We start from the raw sequence: 18,254 nt of genomic DNA, 5'->3' as shown, positions 1-18,254 counted from the left end.
TGGCACCTGGGCTAACAACTGTTGCCAATCTTTTTTTTTTTTCCTGCTTTATCCCCCCCCCCCCCCCCCCCCATCCCCCCGGTACACAGTTGTATACCTTAGTTGCAGGTCCTTCCAGTTGTGGGATGTGGGACACCGCCTCAACATGGCCTGACGAGCGGTGCCATGTCCGCGCCCAGGATTGGAACCCTGGGTCACCGCAGCGGAGTGCGTGAACTTAACCACTCGGCCACGGAGCTGGCCCAGAAGTTTTCTTTTAGTCACAAATTAAAAACAATAAAAATTTGACTATCTTGCTTTATCATTATTTTTGGCCTCATAACAATAAAAAGTAGACTTTTCCTTTTAACTTGGGGGGGGGTTTATAAAACCTCCACATTTTGTGTACATTTCAGACGTGGGAATCTACCACCCCAGAACCCATTTGAGAGGGATTTAAGGCTCAGGGAAATAGCAGCTCTCTGCACATTTCTGAGTAACTGAACTCTGTAGATAACAACAGATTGGAAGATGGAATCAGTTAATCCCTGAACTGAAGGAACCCTTGGCCCACATCCCAGATAACACAGGAGGCTGAAAATTGGTCAGCTCCCAGCCTCACCTGAACACATTTCTCCTCCTCTCGGCAGAAGGCAGCTTTTGACCCTCACCAGCCTGAGAGCCCGGCCTCCCTGTTATGCCTCAATGAATGCGTGAACAAGTGGCTTTCTATGGAGGGCATCGCCTGGAAGGTGGCAAAGGCTAGACAGCTACCTGCAGCCCAGCTGCTGCCCACTGACGAGGCTGGCAGCCAAGCCGAGTGCCAGCTTTTCCAAAGCAGCCCTTTTGATAACACTGATTACATTTCCCTCACTAGAGCCTTGGGCTCATTGAGCAACAGCCAACTTCTCCGGGTAACAAAGAGGAGGGGAAAGTAATCCAAACACAGGTTTTATTATAAAAACCAGGGAGTGAGAGAAGTATGTTTATTCTGTAAGATAACACACCTGCTCAGTGCCCGGGAGGCTCGTTTCCATCAGTTGCCATGGCAAACTCGTTATACTTCAAGGCCATGTGGCTTTGTTTCCTTCTGAGATCTGGTCCTTGTCCTACCTTTTCTAACAACTCCAACACAATGACATGGAAGCCTGCAACAGCATAATTGATTTCTCCTTCCCTCTATCAACGGTTCACATTTGTTCGGCACAGGACGAGGCTGCCTCCTCCTTTGAACTCCTAGCTAACCATGAAGGCATGCTTCAGAGAGCCGTCCTCATTAACATTCCAGGTCCGCCTTCCCTGTCAGCGATAAACAAGCCGGGCATCAATGGCCTCCTTCCTTCCAGTTTTACAAATGAGTGGCTCAGTTCCATGTTTTGCTGCCGATCCAGGTGCCCAGGCGTACACGCGGGGCTAAGAAGCACGCGGGGGAGACTAAAAATAGAACAGCAGTTTTGGACGCATACCAGAGCAGCTACTTCATCTCAACTTGCTTTGCACACTAAGCCTAATGGGATCCATCAGGCATGAGTTCTCTCGTGCGCTCTCTCTCCCCGCTCTCCCCAGCTGCCGTCTACCATCAGCGCCTTCCTGGTGAAGGGAGCAAAGGGAGGTCAGGCAAGGGACAAGAAGTGTGTCCCCTCATGGTTTTAGTTTACAAGTCCTAGGAGATCTGGGGGCTGCAATTACTCACTCCTTCCAGACAAGGGTTTCTAGAAAAGAGCAGGGAGGCCCAGAACATGGTCACCTTTGCCCAGGTACACTTGGGTCCAAGACATTTATTGTTTAGCAAAGGCTCAAATATCACTTCCTAAACAGCCAGGGAAGTGTGACCTAGACCCATACTCATATGCTCCTTGAGAAGCAGAGAGCTGAACTACCCTGAGCGTTCCTCTTACAGGTCCCACCTGCTTGGCTTGAGGTTAAGGATTTGGGAGCAAATGCACGGTCACAGATAGAGGGACTGTGGCACACGGGGGTAGGGGTGAGGGTGGGGGCTCGGCAGTACGTGACTGCCTAGGGTCTGCAAAAGCCTCCTACCTCCCACCGAGTATGCTGTGATTCTATCTGAAAGCTTTTTCCAATAGAAAATGGAACAAGTCAGTATGAAGTTACTATGCTATCCTGCCTGGGCACAAGGCCTCCCAGAATGCCAGCTAGATTGATTGAGCTAGGCTCCTTGCATTGTCGATGTGCCTCCTGATAAAGGGAGCCCTTCCTGCAGCCTTCCCCCACTGGAAGGAGAGTTAGCATGACCCATTTCTCCGTCCGAAAGGTAATGCAGATATTTCAAACAGCCGTGTATCATTCTAACGAGTGCCACTCTTGTAGAATCAGAAGTCTGAGGGAAAAATGAATACCACAGTATTTAAAAATAAAATCCTGTTTCACTGTTGTTTGTTTTGGAGATTGGTCAAACCAAAATAAAAGAAATTGATCTAGTAGCAGGTTTTGCCTGTAAGCTTCAGGTGGGTGTCAAGATCTTTTAAAATGTGCCTTGGTTTCATATAATACTGGTATAAAATAAATATGCCAAACTACTTCAGGAGAGTCACACTTCATATAATCACAGTAATAATTAATTCCCCAGAGGATTTCCCACAGAACAAGTTGCAACATGATCATTTAATCCTCCAGCCACCAGAGGACAGGGGTGCATCTTCCTGAGGGCCTCCTACTTTCATGAGGCTCAGTTTACCTCCGGGAGATGCTGGGTCATTTGCTGAACAAATCTACCATCAAAAGCCAGGAAGCTTTCTAGGTTCACCAAATAAATGCCTGCAGACTGGAAACCAGGATACCTGGGTTCTAGTCCTGGGGTGAACGTCGACAAACCATGGTTTCCATGGGCCCCACTTTTCTCGTGCATAAAACAAAACTGCAGAGGGGCATGATTTCTGGGGTCCTTTCCAGACTGCAAATTCCATGACAGAAATAAATGAGACGAGAATTAAATTGATTCCAGTGCTTTCTTTCTTCCTTTCTGGTTTTTGTTGTTTATTTGGTTGGTGGGCTCATATAGCGCCATTTGTCTTGAAAAATAGTGCATAATTCTTCAGGGTGAGAGGCATTTCTTCTTTGTGGTATTTTCCCACAGTCGAACCTTCCTTCCCTTTTCATTTGTCACTAGGAGGTGGGTCTCCTGATTCTTTTTGGTTCATTAAGAAGAAACAGAAAGATCCTGTGTTTTGAGAGACTCTTTCTGGATCATTTCCCAATGATCATAGGACTTTGCAATCCATTTGGCAAAGGTGATGGTGACAATGGGGTGTTTGGCAAAGTGGTTGAGGTGGTTGATGAAGTGGCTGAGGTTAAGAAAAATGCTCTTGGCAAAACATCATGAAACAAGGTCCGGAATGTTCAAAATGGAGACCTTGCCTCCCCTTGCTGAAATGACTCTGAGAAAAACTCCATCTTTAAATAGGTGTTTTATTTAAGAGGAAAAAAGAAAAGGGGATCAACAATAATTTTTCTGAGCACTGAGCTGAGAAATAGCTAGTCTAATACTTTCATTGTAGCCATGAGCTGAGATGTCTTTGAATAATATAGAAGTTAAACAGGTGGATTTTTTTTCTTTTTTTTTTTTTTAGTGAGGAAGATTGGCCCTGAACTAACATCTGTTGCCAATCTTTCTCTTTTTCTTTTTTTCTCCCCAAAGCCTCAGTATTTAGTTGTAAATCCTAGTTGTAGGCCATTCTAGTTCTTCTGTGTGGGATGCCACCACAGCATGGCTTGATGAACGGTGTGCAGGTCCACACCCAGGATCCGAAACAGCGAACCTGAGCCACTGAAGTGGAGCATGCAAATTTAACCACTACTCCACTGGGATGGCCCCCTAAACAGGCAGATATTTTGAAACCAGTCGCTGAAATTAAAAATTACATTTTTAAGTTTCAGTTAGTCACTAAATATTAGACAAGAATCTCACCTTGCCTTCTGCACACCTCATTCCTAATGTCACTTTAGGTCTGAATAAAGCCTGAGGCTCAGAGGTTTTTCTGAGTCAGCCCTACCCCACTTCCACCCCCAAAATATCTGCAGATGAGTGCATGAGGACCAGGATAACATCTAAATAAACCGGGTGTTAATCTCAGTGTCAGTGCTCTAAAATAGTTGTTAAAATTCCTTTGATGTTCGTGGTCATCAGATTTCATAGAATTTTCAGGGGTCAGACTTTCATCGCTTGGCCAGGTGTCGTGTGTGCGTGTGTGTGTGTGTGTGTTTGTGGTGTCTGTGTACTTTTTGGTTTTTATGTTGCTACCAGTGCTACCAGCTGTAACACTTTGCTGACTCTTTGCGGAACACCAGGGACCTTCCCTTGTCGGCCGCCTGGGGTAGGAAGAGTCACTGAGAGCTCAGGACAGGTCTCTGAAGGTAGAAGGGGTCATAACATCCCGTTGTTAAACCTTTGCAAACCAGAAACATTTCAGAGCAGTAATTGCTGATGTTATTTTATTTACAGTTGTGTGAATCCTTAATGATAGTGTCACCTCTAAAAAACATAGTAAAAAAAGAGGAAGAAGAGTTGAAGTTTGCGTTTGGGCTATTTTTCAGGCATTTCAAGTTAATCAGACAAGAAAAACTACCAGGTCTCAAATGTTCCAGAGCTAAAGATACTTGAGATAGAGTCTTATAAATGAGTACTTAAGGTATACTAGCTTTTCTTTTCTTTTTTTTTCTTTAAAACAAAGACATCCACCTTACCCAGTAGATATCTAGGTTATAATGTAAACAAAACTAACGTTCTTTGCAATTCATTAGTAAGGTTTCTTCTTTAGAGTTGATAAGTATTTGTCTTTTCCCTATGGTGACGTGCAAGGGTTGAACCAACTCATAGCACAACTGAGCCTTGTTTAAGAGGTTAAGTAGACAGATAAAAGATAGCGGGAGCTCTCACTCCCCAGAAGTCTTCATATTGGCTTACTCTCTCGGGCCGTGAAATATATGGGTATGTTTGTGTATTCCTTTTTTCTTGAGATCAGACCAGCAAGATATATTTCTAAAATTATTAATGTAAGGATGAAGATATTAAAAAAGAAGAAGAAAATGTCTCTGTTAAGAAAAATGTAGTTTTATCCCCTGGGAGACATAATTATGAAAACTCAGTCATTCCTTAAAAGAGTATTTACAGTTTAGGTCCTAGACCTTAAACCTTTGAGGATCATCCGAGATACTTTCTGTCCATGTCATTTTATAAACGAGTCCCCAGAATTTCAGAACAGTGACAGGACTTGCTTGAGCCACACAGCGAGTTAGTGGTAGAACCAAGAGTAGCACACAGGTCTCTCAAACCACAGTTCTAGCCTGCCTTATGTATTCCCTGTCATTTCATACGAAACACAAATATTTTTACATATATAGTCAGACCCTATTTAGAATCTTTTTGAATCATGGTTGTGTGCCATACAAAGTTGTTTTTTTAAAAATTTCTACTGCAAGAATAAAGCTTTCAAGATTATGTTAAAAGGGACTGTTTAACTATCTGGCTTTAATCCTTTAATACAGAGTAGTCTGTTACATTTATCTAATATTATATCTAAGCAGGTTTATTAAAGTCCCTGGAAGAACCGCCCATATCATTATGAATTAGTACGTATCCATCTCCCTTGAGATAAGTGAAACGCAATCTTACAAAAGAGTAAACATTTTATTATTTGTACATGAATCAGTTTGGTCTGAGGACACACAAGCATCTGGCTAACTCACAAAAGTAGCCTTAAGCAATGGGAGAGTGGGGTCATTTACATTTATTGCAACATCACTTATATTATCTACTTGCTAAGCACCGAGAGGCCCCGAATGGACACGTCGGACTGCTAGGAGGAACATGCAGTGAGTTTCAGAAGCAGGGAATGCAGAGCAGCCACGGCCTCCGTTTCAAAGACAGGGTCAGTGAGGTCCCAGGAGGGAGAGTGCTCTGCAGAACAGGTTTTCTGGGATAGGAGGGCCCCTCTGAGAGGGACTGAAAACAAACAGCCTCAGCTAGAGGCGTGCTTGTCAGAACAGGGCCCCAGATGTGGCGTGGCCCGGTGATCTGGGGATGGAAGGTGTCACAAGGGTACCACTTGAAGGGTGGGCAGAGGCCCCCGGGGAGGAGCCACATACTCTTCCTCTCTGAGCAGCCGCAGCAGGATGTTCTTTTTATTCCTGGGCCAGCTGTAGACGTGAGTGTTCTGAAGCCAGGTGGGCACATGTTCCTGTGGGAGAGAGAATGACAGGAGCAAAGGCCATTGGAGAAAAATCTGGATTCCAGATCCCAGGCTCAGTTCCCAAACATCTCCGGCTCTCCCTATCCTGGGAGTTGTCTATTTTGCTTTTGGAAGAGTGAGCACGTGAAATGCTCTTGGCTTCGGGTGCAAGCTGCGTATCTCATCATGGAAACCACATGTGCACAGCATTTTCTGTCAGTCTCCCAGGCTACCTGCCCTTTGCATTTCAACGTGCTTTTCACCACCCTCACATAAAAGGGGTAGGACAGAGGTCACGCAGAGAGATGTGAATTCCCCTGTGGCTTCACAAGAAGTATGCCGAGGCTATGGGCTTAATCTAATTCATCATCCTTTCATTCCAGCCACGGGGCTGGCCTGCAGTAGAAGGAGCCCCCCAGATCTCAGTTATCAGGCACAAGCAGAAACCGTAAGCCTGGGATCGTGGGGGTGCAGTTTCAGACTGCCCTCAGGGAGTGGACATTCTGTTGGGGAAAGGCATAATGAAGAAGTAAAATGTATACTGTGTTCGATGGTGATACGTGCTGTGGAGAAAAATAAAACAGAGAAAGGGGCTAGGGAGTGCCAGGGCAGGGAAGAAAGGTTTGCAGTTCTAAATAGGGTACTTAGGAAAAGGCTCACTAACGAAATGGGCAAAGACCTGAAAGAGCAGAGAGAGCGGGCTTCAGGGACATGTGGGTCCAGGCAGATAGAAGAGCCAGGGCAAAGGCCCTGTGGTGGGAGCATTCCTGGTCTGTTCAAGGAGCAACAAGGCCAGTGTGGCTAGAGAAGAGTGAGGAGGTCTGAAGGTAGAGGGGGCTGTGTCAGATAGGGCCTGGTAGGTTTACTCTGAGGACACAGGACTCCTTTGGGGACTGCAGGATGAGCTGAGAAGTAGCACCTGCTATATGTCAGGCATCCTGCTGGGTACTGATGATACCCAAATGAAAACGACACAGGTACCGCCTTGAGCTCACAGTCTTATCATGGAGTCAAAATGTAAAGAAATTACTTTCTAGGCAATGGTGTCCCAAGGGGGCAGGCAGTGGGAACAGTCTGCCCGAGCACAGGCAACAAGGGGATTGCCTGAAGAAGTTTTAAAAACAATAAAACCAATGAAAAATTGGTCTGCTTTTTCTATCACCATAATGCAGGAATTCTAAACAATTACTCCCAGCACCCCCACCCCAACCACATACCACTGACTCAAGGTACTATAATTAAGAGCTCCCAAGAGAGGGACAATTCAATACCTCGGCATGGGGGAAGAGAGGTCCGGAGAGGCCAGAGAGATTGGGTGATAGAAGAATAAGCAAGAGTTCACGAGACAGACAAGTCAGGGAAGGGCATTGCAAGTAGAGGGAATAGAAAGTGCAAAGGCACAGAAACATGAAAGAACATGGTGTGTCTGAGGGCATGCCGAAATAGTCCAGTATGATGAGATGGTAGAGTCGTCTGTGCACAGGGTGATAAGAGGGAAGGCAGACCAAGTAGGCAGAATTCTCTTCTAAGGAGCCTCATACGTCATTCTAAGAAAGGTGGATATAATCTTGTAGTCAGTGGGAAACCACCAAAAAATGTCTAAGCTGGAGAGAGATAGATCAGATCTACATTTTTGATTTCCTCTTTGACGGTAGAGAAGAGGATGCTAGTACAAGGTAAAGATGAGACGGGGAGACCAGTAAGGAGATCTTCCAGTGATGCAAAGGCATACTGTTGTGCAGGTTGTGAACTATACAAGCCTGCATGTCTCATTCACATAAATGGGACTCCCTCATTCAGGGCGGAAGTCTCAATGCAGTCCTGACATCTAGGGCTCCTCCAGGGTGAAGCCTGAGCTCATGGGGCTGTGGTCTGACTCTCAAGACATTTGCTACACCACTGCCTTCCCTTCGCAAAGCCTGGCATGTGGCCTCAGATGCTTTTGCCCCCATTCCCCAAACCTGCTGGCATGCCCTCTGGTGCAAAACCCCTCGTATGAACCCCAGCAAGGTTCACTCTGGTGACTGTGTAGATTTAATTCCTGTATTCTACAGCTTTGAGAGCTGAACTGTGCAACAAAATACTTCCGTGGAACAGCCAGTAAAAACCCTACACATCTTGACTTTTATGTACAAGAGATAAGAAGTATCAGATGAACAGTCTCTTTTTCTCTGAGTTAACACACAAACTACTTCTTTGTGTGTAATGGCTATTTGAACAATTAGGACCACGATGGTCTCTCAGATATCGCTGTGAAACCTTCCTGATGGTGCTGCTCAACTGAGTGGTACAACTCGTTGATCTTTCTGGTAACAGTTATCTTCTTGAAGGGTTGATAAAGAGTTGACAAGCCTTTCCACTTAGAATCCCAGATGGTAAGCAAACCAAAAGCTTGAGTTATAAGGTTTTCTGTTTGTTTACCTTCTTAGCATTTGGGAAGAGCACAGGGATGAATCTGAAATTCATGCTTCCTTGATTTATGAACTCAATCTGCATCTGGAACAGAACAAATTTGAAGGTTTAATTTCGGGAATGAGGATCAAGAGTTAATGGTACCCACCATCATGCACGCCCACACGGTATTTTTATTCTGATTTCCTTATTTGAGTGCCACACACTTGTAATTTTAAGCTTTCTCCCTTACACTCCTATGCCATTCACTCATTCATCAACCAGGTATTGAAGACCTATTAAAAGTCACACTCTGTGCTAGAGGATTCAAGGATTAGGATACCTTCCAACATGTGCTGAGTTGGCTCACATCAGCCCACAAAAGCCAGTTGTGTGCATTTCTTCCCAGTTCTGTGTTCAGTGACTTCATATTAGTAGCTTGAAATTGGCCATGGTGAGAATATGTATACCATGGAAATGGGCAAATGCTACAAATCAGGAATTTTTTTTTTAGAACCAGTTTACCAGAACACCACGGATACAATCCTTATCCTCACTAGGCCAGCAGTTTAGTGAGGAGGCAGAAAAGTAAATGACCAGCCACCGTGCAGTACGAACAGTAGGAACAAACTGCTGAGGCAGCCCCAAAATGAGGTCCATCTATTCTACCCCAGTGGTTTGAAGGAGTTACAAGGGAGGTGTCGTTTGGATACTGAACGAAAAGAATTTGGTCAGGCAGGGCAAAACGGGGGTGGGGGAAGGACATTCTCAGGAGAGGAGACAGCATGAGCAAATGTCCAGAGGTGAGAAAGTATGTGAGTGGGCTTTGGACCAGCTAGTAATGCACTGCAGCCAGAGCACGGGACAGGCTTGGGAGGGACAGGGAGCGGGGCTGGGGGGCCGATTGTGAAGAGCTCTGTCCACCAAGCTTTAGGTTCCCCACACCAGTCCCAGCTTGCTCAGACACTGCGCTGGCCCAAAAAGATTTAGCTGCCAAGAACTGTATCAAAACCAGAATTTTAAATATGAGGGGATTTAGAGTCTTCCAAATCCTGTGACCAGCACAAAGCTTTCAGGCCTCTGATGACAAGGAGATGAGGAATTATGTGCGCCCAACTGTTTCACCTTCCGATTGATTTTTATAGCCAAGAAGTCTTCCTCGTGCATGGGAATAAAAACAGAATGGAGAAGAAAGTGACAGTGGTGACGAGTGGTTATTGAAATCACCATAGAAACCCCCTCCTAAACACACACTCTTAGACATTTACAAATACACACACACATAATCACAGTACACACAAATCCTCCACAAGGTGTTTTCTCAGAACCACCTCCCTTTAAGAACCAGAAGACAGGGCTGGCCCAGTGGCCTAGTGGTTAAGTTTGGCATGCTCCACTTTGGCAGCCCAGGTTTGGTTCCCAGGTGCGGACCTATACCACTCGTCCGTGGCCATGCTATGGGCGGCAACCCACATGCAAAATAGAGGAAGATTGGCACAGATGTTCACTCAGGGCAAATCTTCCTCAGCAAGAAAAAAAAAAAATCAGACGACAACACCAAAAGCATATTTTAAAATGCCCCAGGTACTGTGCAACAAAAAGCACCAGTCACACCCATACAAATACATGAAAGGAAGGGCAGAGAGCTCATAAGTTAAAAGTAGAGAACTGGATTTCATTTCTGACTTCCAGAACACCGTATACTGTAAAATTTTGCTTGTCCACTAGGCTACCCAATGCGTTGAGAGGCCAGCCAGCAGCAGTGCATTTTTTATTTTCTCTCCTATTTCCAGATGTTAGCCCTCTAAGAAGTCATTAGCTCTATGATGCAGTTACTCATGGGCACCTCTTCACTCACTCTGTCCTGGAGTTTTCTGCTGCCTGGAGGGGACCAGGAAGTCAGCCAGGTGGGCAGTAAGGCACTTCTGTGTCTGGCCTCTTCACCCACTTCAGTGATGAAGAAGGGTCTAAGACATCATCGCCCTAGGAAACCGAGTTTGGAGACAATCTGGCTCATGGCTGAGCAGTCAGACTAGCTCTGAGGCTGAGCTGCATATTACTGCCTGGCATTGCCACACACCAGCAGAGCTTGACAGGTTTCCTCAGGAACTGGCAGGGACCTGGAGCCCTTCCCACACACCAGCTGTCAGCTCCCGGGACTGGCAGGTTCCTAGAGATGCAGGCAGGACATCGAGTGCTTTGGGTCCATGCGACATGCAGCTGACAGCCAAGGGATGGCAGCACCCAGAGCCAGCCATGACCTTTTAGGGCAGAAATGGTACCTTTTCTGGGCCAAGCCCATGGCTATGAGAATGGAATGGGAGAGACACTATCTCTTGACCTCTCAGCTTTACTCTTTGACCTCACCATCTTACCTCGGCTTTTACTTTGGGTTGGTTCTGAGCTCAAATAAGTGGTCAATACTTGGCAGAAGAGGAGACAGAGACCCTAAAGACCCAGATGGGGAGCACTCCCCATCCCACCCCCCACCGTCGTCCTGTGCTCCTGGTCCACAGGGCAGGCCTGGATTTAAGTCGGCTTCCCCTGAGGTAAAGCTCATGTCCCTCGACTGCCTGACTGCCTCCTGCCTTGTGCTGCTCCCTTATTCCATCTGGGCCACTTGTGCTTCTAGCTCCTTTATGCCCATTCCAGGGGCCTTCTCTGCTTGTGGAATGTTACAGCTGAAATGGAGCTCACAAGTCCTAGTCCAGTGATTTTCAAGCCTTTGTAAATCTCAGAATCCTTGGTAAACAAACAAGCCTAAAAGGCAGACCACCCCCACCCCCAGCACACATGGGCATCCATTAGGGTCTCCACAGGAGAGTTTGAAAATCACAAATCTAGTCGGGCATCCAGGTGAAGCAGGAACACGCTCCACAGCATCTCTACAATCATGGAAAGTAGGAAGACTGCTAGCCCATAAAACAGCCAGTTCCAGGGCTGGGTGATATTTTCAGTCAGAATGCTCTATCAGATGCTGAGTAAGTCTGCCTCCCTATAAATTTCTCCCCTGGTTTTAATGTGACCAGGCCCCATAGTTTGGCTGAGGCAGTGGACTCTTGCTCATCTATCACAAGCTAAGAACAACCCCTTCCCTTGTCTGAGCATCAGATGTGTGCCATATACTTCACACCTATTATTTCATTTAATCTTCACAACAACACTGTAAGTATTAGTGTATTTAAATGTTTTACGAATAGGGACATGAGGCACAAAGAGGTTTAAGCAGTCGGCCCATGGTCACACAACATATACGTGGGGAAGCTGGATGTGAACCAAGTCTTTCTGACACAAGAGCACGTGTCCGTTTCACTGTGCTTCTCTGCCCCTCTGAAAAGGCAGGGGACAGAATATGACACAGATGCAGGGGCCTGCTCTCCTCACAGCCTTGTCTCCAGCCCCTCCTAGGACTTCATATTTGTTGGTAAACAACCAAGCCAGCAGAGCGCTGCCTTCCAGAATCTTGGAACTTAGAGATGATGGATTAATCTCCCCTTGTTACTGATAGGAGTAGAGTCCCAGAGCTCCGGTGACTTGCCCAATGTCCCAAAGGTAGATGGAGCCAGAACCAACATCCCCCTGTCCTGCCTGAGGTTCTTCGCCCATCTTCATGCCACCCTCAGTGGGTCTCTAGTGAAGAAGGAAGAGCTCATCTCCAAGGGGCGGCAAGGTGCTGGGGTTCCCTCACCACTCACCATTCGATGAATGTATTTAGTATGTAAGCCATGCTCATCCTCGTCCAGCTGCGACTCAGCGCCTTCCACATCCTGTTTGTATTTGGGGCTGATTGCTACGATTATCATCACTGTCTTCTGTTAATGAGAGGGAGAAAGCGTGTTTATGGAAGTGTAAAGTGTGGTCCATTTGGTGAAGGCAGACTGGGAGCTGGCCAGCATGATTGTAAGCATTCTCTGACATACTCGAGGATGGAGGGCTGGGCTCCTTCTCTGTGGAAAGTGAAAGGCCCCCACTCAGGTAGACTCCTGTCTCTCCTTCTCCCCTCTGAGTCCCTCCCAGGCCCCCTTCAAACACGCAGAGCAAATGGCTCCAACAGGGGCTCTCCTAAATGGATGCGGTTTTACCCACCATTTTCCACAACCATCACTAATAAACGTCTAATGAGAGCCAGAATCACTAAGTGATTCTGCATCCTGGCAAAAAGGCTCTGCAACACCCGCGATGAAAAACCCCCTCCCTCTCTCCCTCCCTCCGGCCGCCGGATCTAAGCTGTCAGTTACTGCACTCCTGACTGCCCTGCTTGCCACCGTGCGTGTTAGCACAGTCAGGCGCAACAGACCCTTCAGCACAAAGGAAACATCAGGCTGCAGACAAAAGGACAAGCCGCAAAACCCCAGCCTGCTGAGACTGTCCCCCGCCGCTCCCTCCGAAAGAAGCGGCCGAAGCGGCTGACACGGCCACGCTGGCAGCAATCAATTTCTATCTTGTTAAAGCACAAAGTGTCGCAGTGGCCAGTATAGATTCTGTCAGTGGAAAACAAATCACAGAGCTGCGAGGGGGGCGCCTGGGGGTGGTGTGCCGCGTGGCCTGCGAGGCTGCCTGGAAACCTCTGCAGCCCTATCCTACCAAACACTTGGGGTGGCCTCAGATTAAATTGAATTCTGCCGCTCCATCCCCACTCCCCGCCTTCATTTCCTCCTTTCCTATTCTGGTCAAAAAATTGTTTGCTCTGATTGTTATCAACCACCTGTGTCTGGTTTGACTGTTATTTCCTGCCCGGGCATGTCCAGGAGGGCGACCCCATCCTTCCTCTCCAGGCCTCAGCACAGCTGCCAACAAGGGAGGCTTTGTTGCGACTTTCTCAGCTTTGGGCTTGGTGGCCATGCCTGTGCTTCTTTCCTGAAATAACTTCGCAAGCTAATTGTCTTTCTCACCAGAAAACAAGCTCATAATTTTGGAATGTACTTACATCCCTAAGGTAGCGTTCCATCCACTTAATGATATCAATGCCTCGGATTCTATCCTCAAATATGTCGATCTACAAGAAAAAGATGTGGGAGGTGGCTCTTAATGAGAAGCTTTCTCCAGACGCTGAGCAAGAAAAAAAACACAAGAAAACATATACATCTAAAACTGAAAAAAGGACCAATGCTTTTTGCAGGGAGGTGCATGTAAATCTAAAGAACAAAATACAATTTTCTTAAAATGTTCCCAGTTTCAACGTTAGTCGGCATTGAAGTATTAAATATCCATAATTAGGATATAGTGGTACACATTAAAATGTATTTTTGGCTACACAGTAATTATGTTTTAAAAATCGGAGAGACATAGTTGACCACCAAGTTGGATGTAAGCCGGCAATATATATACTATATACCACACTATGTATATATCTGTAATTTGAGAGGCACACGTGATGCTGGAACATTTTAATGGATGCGTGACGTGCAAATACTGAGATACAATTGTAGTGCATTACTTGCACGAGCCAGGTCATTATTATGGTATTATGTCCAGTTTCGATCCATACGTTTAAAAAAAGATTGCATGAAACTTGGAGCGAATCCAAGGAACGGTCACAAAAACAATTACGGAGATGGTAGGGGAAAGGTTCATGATGAAAGTCAAGGAGGAGAACTCGTAGGCCTGGAAAAGACTGATATTAAATATCAAGTCTTTGAAGGGGAGAAAAACCAGTTGTTTTCTATTTTACAGAAGACCAAATAAGAAGGCCTTTCTTGGGCTCAGGCTTGTCCTGCAGCCAGAGAGTAGAGTGTGTGTGTCCAAGGTGCTCTTGATTGGAAGAGGGATTATGTACTGAGATAGGTGACAGGGAGAGTGTCCTTGAGGAGGGGCTGTTTGGTTCAGCCACACTACTCCCAGACCAATCGTCCTAAATGTCACTCTGCCAAGTGCCACACTCAGCAAGCTTTCCACACCATCTGCAATGCACTTTGCCTCTTTTCCCCACACGCCCTGTCTACTTTACTCCCCACACTGGCACCCCTGCACCTGAAAGCACAGCGCAAACCCCCTGTTCTGTGACTCCTCCCCACACACTGACGTCCTCTTCACCTCACCTAACCCTACCCCATTGTGACCACTAGTGGTACTGGACGCTTAACACATTATCATAACATTCTTTCATTTGCTAACTGTCTCCTTTATGTCCGCCTTCTCTCTTCAGCCTGGTTCTAAGCTTCCTATGGAACAAGATGGTGCCTCGTGTCCACCGAACTGTCAGATACGAACAGTACATAATACAAGTTTACAATATGTTTCTTTACTGATGGGACATCAAAAATGGAGTGGCTTTCCTTTGGGTTGTTGATTCCTGCTTTAAAATGTGTGATGGCCAATGACTTCCTGGGGTAACCTTGAGGAAGCTTTTGTATCTCTCTGTGACTGCATCAGTGCTCCATTTCTGTTGTACAAGATGGAAGCAGTATAGTGTGAGGGTTGAGAAGAGACAGACGATGTGGCTCTACTCTCGGTTCCACTATTGGCTTCTGCACTTCCCACTTGCATGACTTTGGAAATGTTACTGAAACTCTCAAAGTTTTATTATCTTCATTTGTAATATATGGCTAACAAGCCTACTTCCTATTGTGGTTGTGAGGATTAAAATGAGTTAACATGGAAAAGGCATATCCTAATGCCAGGCATGAAGTAAGTACTCGATAAATGATCATTATTATTATTATCCCAGCACCTAAATTATTCTCTGTTACGTGGACATTCTGGGAGGCACAATGTGCTGGATATCTTCCATTTGTCTCTCCAGACTTCTACTAAAATCCATAGCTCCTGGCAAGCCAACTTCTCCACATAGCTGCTGTTATGGGCTGAATTATGTCCCTCCCAAGTTCGTATGTTGAAGTCTTAACCCCCAGTGCCTCAGAATGTGACTGTATTTGGAGATAGGGCCTTTAAAGAGATAATTAAGGTAAAATGAGGTCATACAGGGCCCTTATCAAATATGACTGGGGTCCTTATAAGAGAAGATTAGGAGACACAGAGGAAAGACCAGGCAGAGAGAGAAGATGGCTATCTACAAGCCAAGGAAGAGGCCTCAGACTGAAACCAACCCGGCTGAAACCTTGATCTTGGACTTGTAGGCTCCAGAACTATGAGGAAATAAATTTCTGTTGTTTGAGCCCCCCAGCCTGTGGGACTTTATGGCAGCTCTAGCCAACGAATACAGCCTCCTCTTCGGGCTGCAGTAACCACCGTTCGCTGGCCCCTTTAGACCTCGGGGTGCTAGCAACAACCTGCTTTTATTAGTCCCAGGCTATTGCACTATTCTCGGTGGATTCCCTAAAACTTACCTAGAGCTTTGAAATAGTCCCTTCGTTAAACTCTCCTTAAAGTACCCATTCAGTTTTTTTCTCCACTAAGGGGATCTTGCTGTATCAGTATAGTAACTTAGCTGTCCAGGACGGTGCTCCGAGATTCTACCACGAGGCTTCATAGTGATGAGGGGTCAAGGACAGATTTAGATTCTGTCTAAGCAGCTGCTGATTGTTAAGGTCACAAAAACCTGTCTTCCTCTCCAGTAGCAGTCAGTATACTTTTTTTTTTTTTCGAGGAAGATTAGCCCTGAGCTAACATCCATGCCCATCTTTCTCTACTTTATACGTGGGATGCCTACCACAGCATGGCTTTTGCCAAGCAGTGCCATATCCATACCCGGGATCCGAACCGGCGAACCCCAGGCCGCCAAGAAGCGGAACGTGCAAACTTAACTGCTGTGCCACCAGGCCGGCCCCTCAGTATGCTTATTTAGAAATGACCAACAGTAAGATCTTTTCTAAATGTTGGCCTTATGTCCTGTAATTTTATTTTATGTCATGGTTACCACAGTGCTTTCTTATTCCAGAAATGAGAAATTGAAATGTTGGTCATGATATAGTCATGAAGTTGGAGTGTATAAATTGTATTCTTTTTTTAAAACTTCCAGACACTCCCATTTTTTTAAAAAAAAAATTACAGAATAAGGGAAAAATTCAAATAAAAACTGTTAAATAATGCTAAATAATCTTTAAAATGGACCTTTAGTCACTGTTTCCCTCTTTATCCTTCAACATTCCTATTTGTAGATATTTCCCTTAATTATTCACCACTCTCTAGAATTTGCTGTCACTAAATACCCAGAGGTGGGATCTGGGAAGGAAAAGAAGTGGTCTCAATGTTAAGGAAAGCCAGCTCTCCGAGCAGCCCCCTGTGGTATTTTCTTTATCCCAAAGAAAAACTTACGTGGCTTTGAGCTGTGCTGTGTCAAGGCACTGCAGGGGGACTTGAGAAGTGTGTGCTTCCTGAGAGTTCTTGGGCCAGGATCCCAGTGAACCGCAGGGCTGGGTTGTCTGCCTCCCCTAGAACCCGACCAGAGCAGCCGAGAACCCGGCCTCACAGCCCCGGCCTGCATTAAGGTGTGGAACGGCAGCTGTGCATGCGGGGCACCCAGGCTGCAGGCTTCTCCTTCCAACCCCACAGGCCAGTGCGGACCGAAAGGACCGTGCAAAATAAGCAGGTGATGCGGGGAAGCCTGCAGCCGTCTGCATCACCAGAAGCACAACCAAAGCAGCACGACTGGTGGAAAGGGGCAAAGGTACAAGGTGCAGCGCGAGCCTGGCGCTTCCTTCCGCCTGCGCATGTGGTCGGCATAACACCGTCCGGCTACCCCGGGGTGCTCAGGCTCACTCAAAAAGCATGCTGGGAAACAATGCTGGAGACTTTGGACAGCTTAAACTCTAGAAAATAACTGCCTAAACCCATAAGCATTTAGTTCATAACCACATAAATCAAATAATATAATTTAAAACATCAACAGCTATTTATCCTATTTCTCCTTTTGTTTTACTTTTCATTGTACTCTCTTTAATTGTTCAGTTCTCTTGGGGTAAAATACTTACAGCAGTTTGGAAGCCATTTGCCAACAAAAATTTCACAAATTTCACCACCTCCACGGCTGTGTCCATAGAGTAAGTGATGAAGACTTTCCCTAAGAGAGATTTTTTTACATTTATTAGAAACGAGTAAAATTATTTTACCCTGAACACACTTGTAAATTGCATGCAATGTCTTTTGTCCTTCTAGAATAATAAAGGGAAACCTCAGGATGGTTTAGGACATAGATTCACAGGCCCAAAGGGGCAGTGGGGTCTGTGCAAGGGAGGGCAAACTGCTCAGGGTCCACGGAAAGAAGAGGCACAGGGGAGAGCACTGGCAGGCGAGACGAGCCAAGGAGGTCTTCTGAAAAACCACATGATGCATTAAGAAAAAATCCATCACCCAGAACCTGCGGGTCTTCAAGATCAGGCCAGCACCTGGTTTCTTAGAGACGCTTGGCACCGTGCCCAAGGAATACTCACAGCAAGCCAAGAAGCTCAGCCTTGCTGAGGGGCCACCCAGCCGTGTCCTCTTTTGATCTCATGATGCTCTCTGCTGCCCTGAACTCTTGCTTGACAAGAGCAAGTGAGGGGAGAGGGAGGAAGTGGTTCCCTATCCCTTCCATCCCCCCATCCACTTACAGGCGAGGGAAAGGCCAGGAAGTTGGAGCAGATTAAAGTGCAGCTCAGAAATGTTAGTGAGAACTTCAGCAGCTTGAAGGAGAGACACCACCTCTGGGGGGTCCAGGGTCACTGACTCCCTCGCTCCTCCCTAGGTCAGCTGGAGCAACAGATGGTAGCACACGCACAAGCTTAACCCAGGCAGGATGAAAACCAGTGTTTTCTCAGG

The 18,254-nt window shown here is 46.2% G+C and overlaps 2 protein-coding genes across 4 annotated transcripts in view; one reads left to right on the top strand and one right to left on the bottom strand.

Annotated features, from left to right (window-relative positions):
* LOC124246334 (uncharacterized) overlaps window positions 1-18,254 on the top strand; it is a 103,908-nt gene that overhangs the window by 63,824 nt on the left and 21,830 nt on the right. The window lies entirely within an intron of this gene.
* Window positions 5,608-18,254, bottom strand: part of TRAF3IP2 (TRAF3 interacting protein 2) — a 39,863-nt gene continuing 27,216 nt past the window's right edge. For all 3 annotated transcript variants that reach the window (XM_046674366.1, XM_046674365.1, XM_046674367.1), the window contains exons 5-9: window positions 17,429-17,517; window positions 13,486-13,554; window positions 12,254-12,370; window positions 8,589-8,663; window positions 5,608-6,176 (exon numbers count right to left, since the gene is read on the bottom strand). In XM_046674366.1, the coding sequence (XP_046530322.1) occupies window positions 6,030-6,176; window positions 8,589-8,663; window positions 12,254-12,370; window positions 13,486-13,554; window positions 17,429-17,517 (497 nt within the window). In that variant the 3' untranslated portion in view covers window positions 5,608-6,029. The remainder of the gene's footprint in view (window positions 6,177-8,588; window positions 8,664-12,253; window positions 12,371-13,485; window positions 13,555-17,428; window positions 17,518-18,254) is intronic.

The sequence above is a fragment of the Equus quagga genome, chromosome 11, assembly GCF_021613505.1.
Source record: "Equus quagga isolate Etosha38 chromosome 11, UCLA_HA_Equagga_1.0, whole genome shotgun sequence".
Taxonomy (NCBI): domain Eukaryota; kingdom Metazoa; phylum Chordata; class Mammalia; order Perissodactyla; family Equidae; genus Equus; species Equus quagga.
Note: the sequence above shows the minus strand (reverse complement) of the source record. Positions and strands in the feature narration are given on the sequence as shown.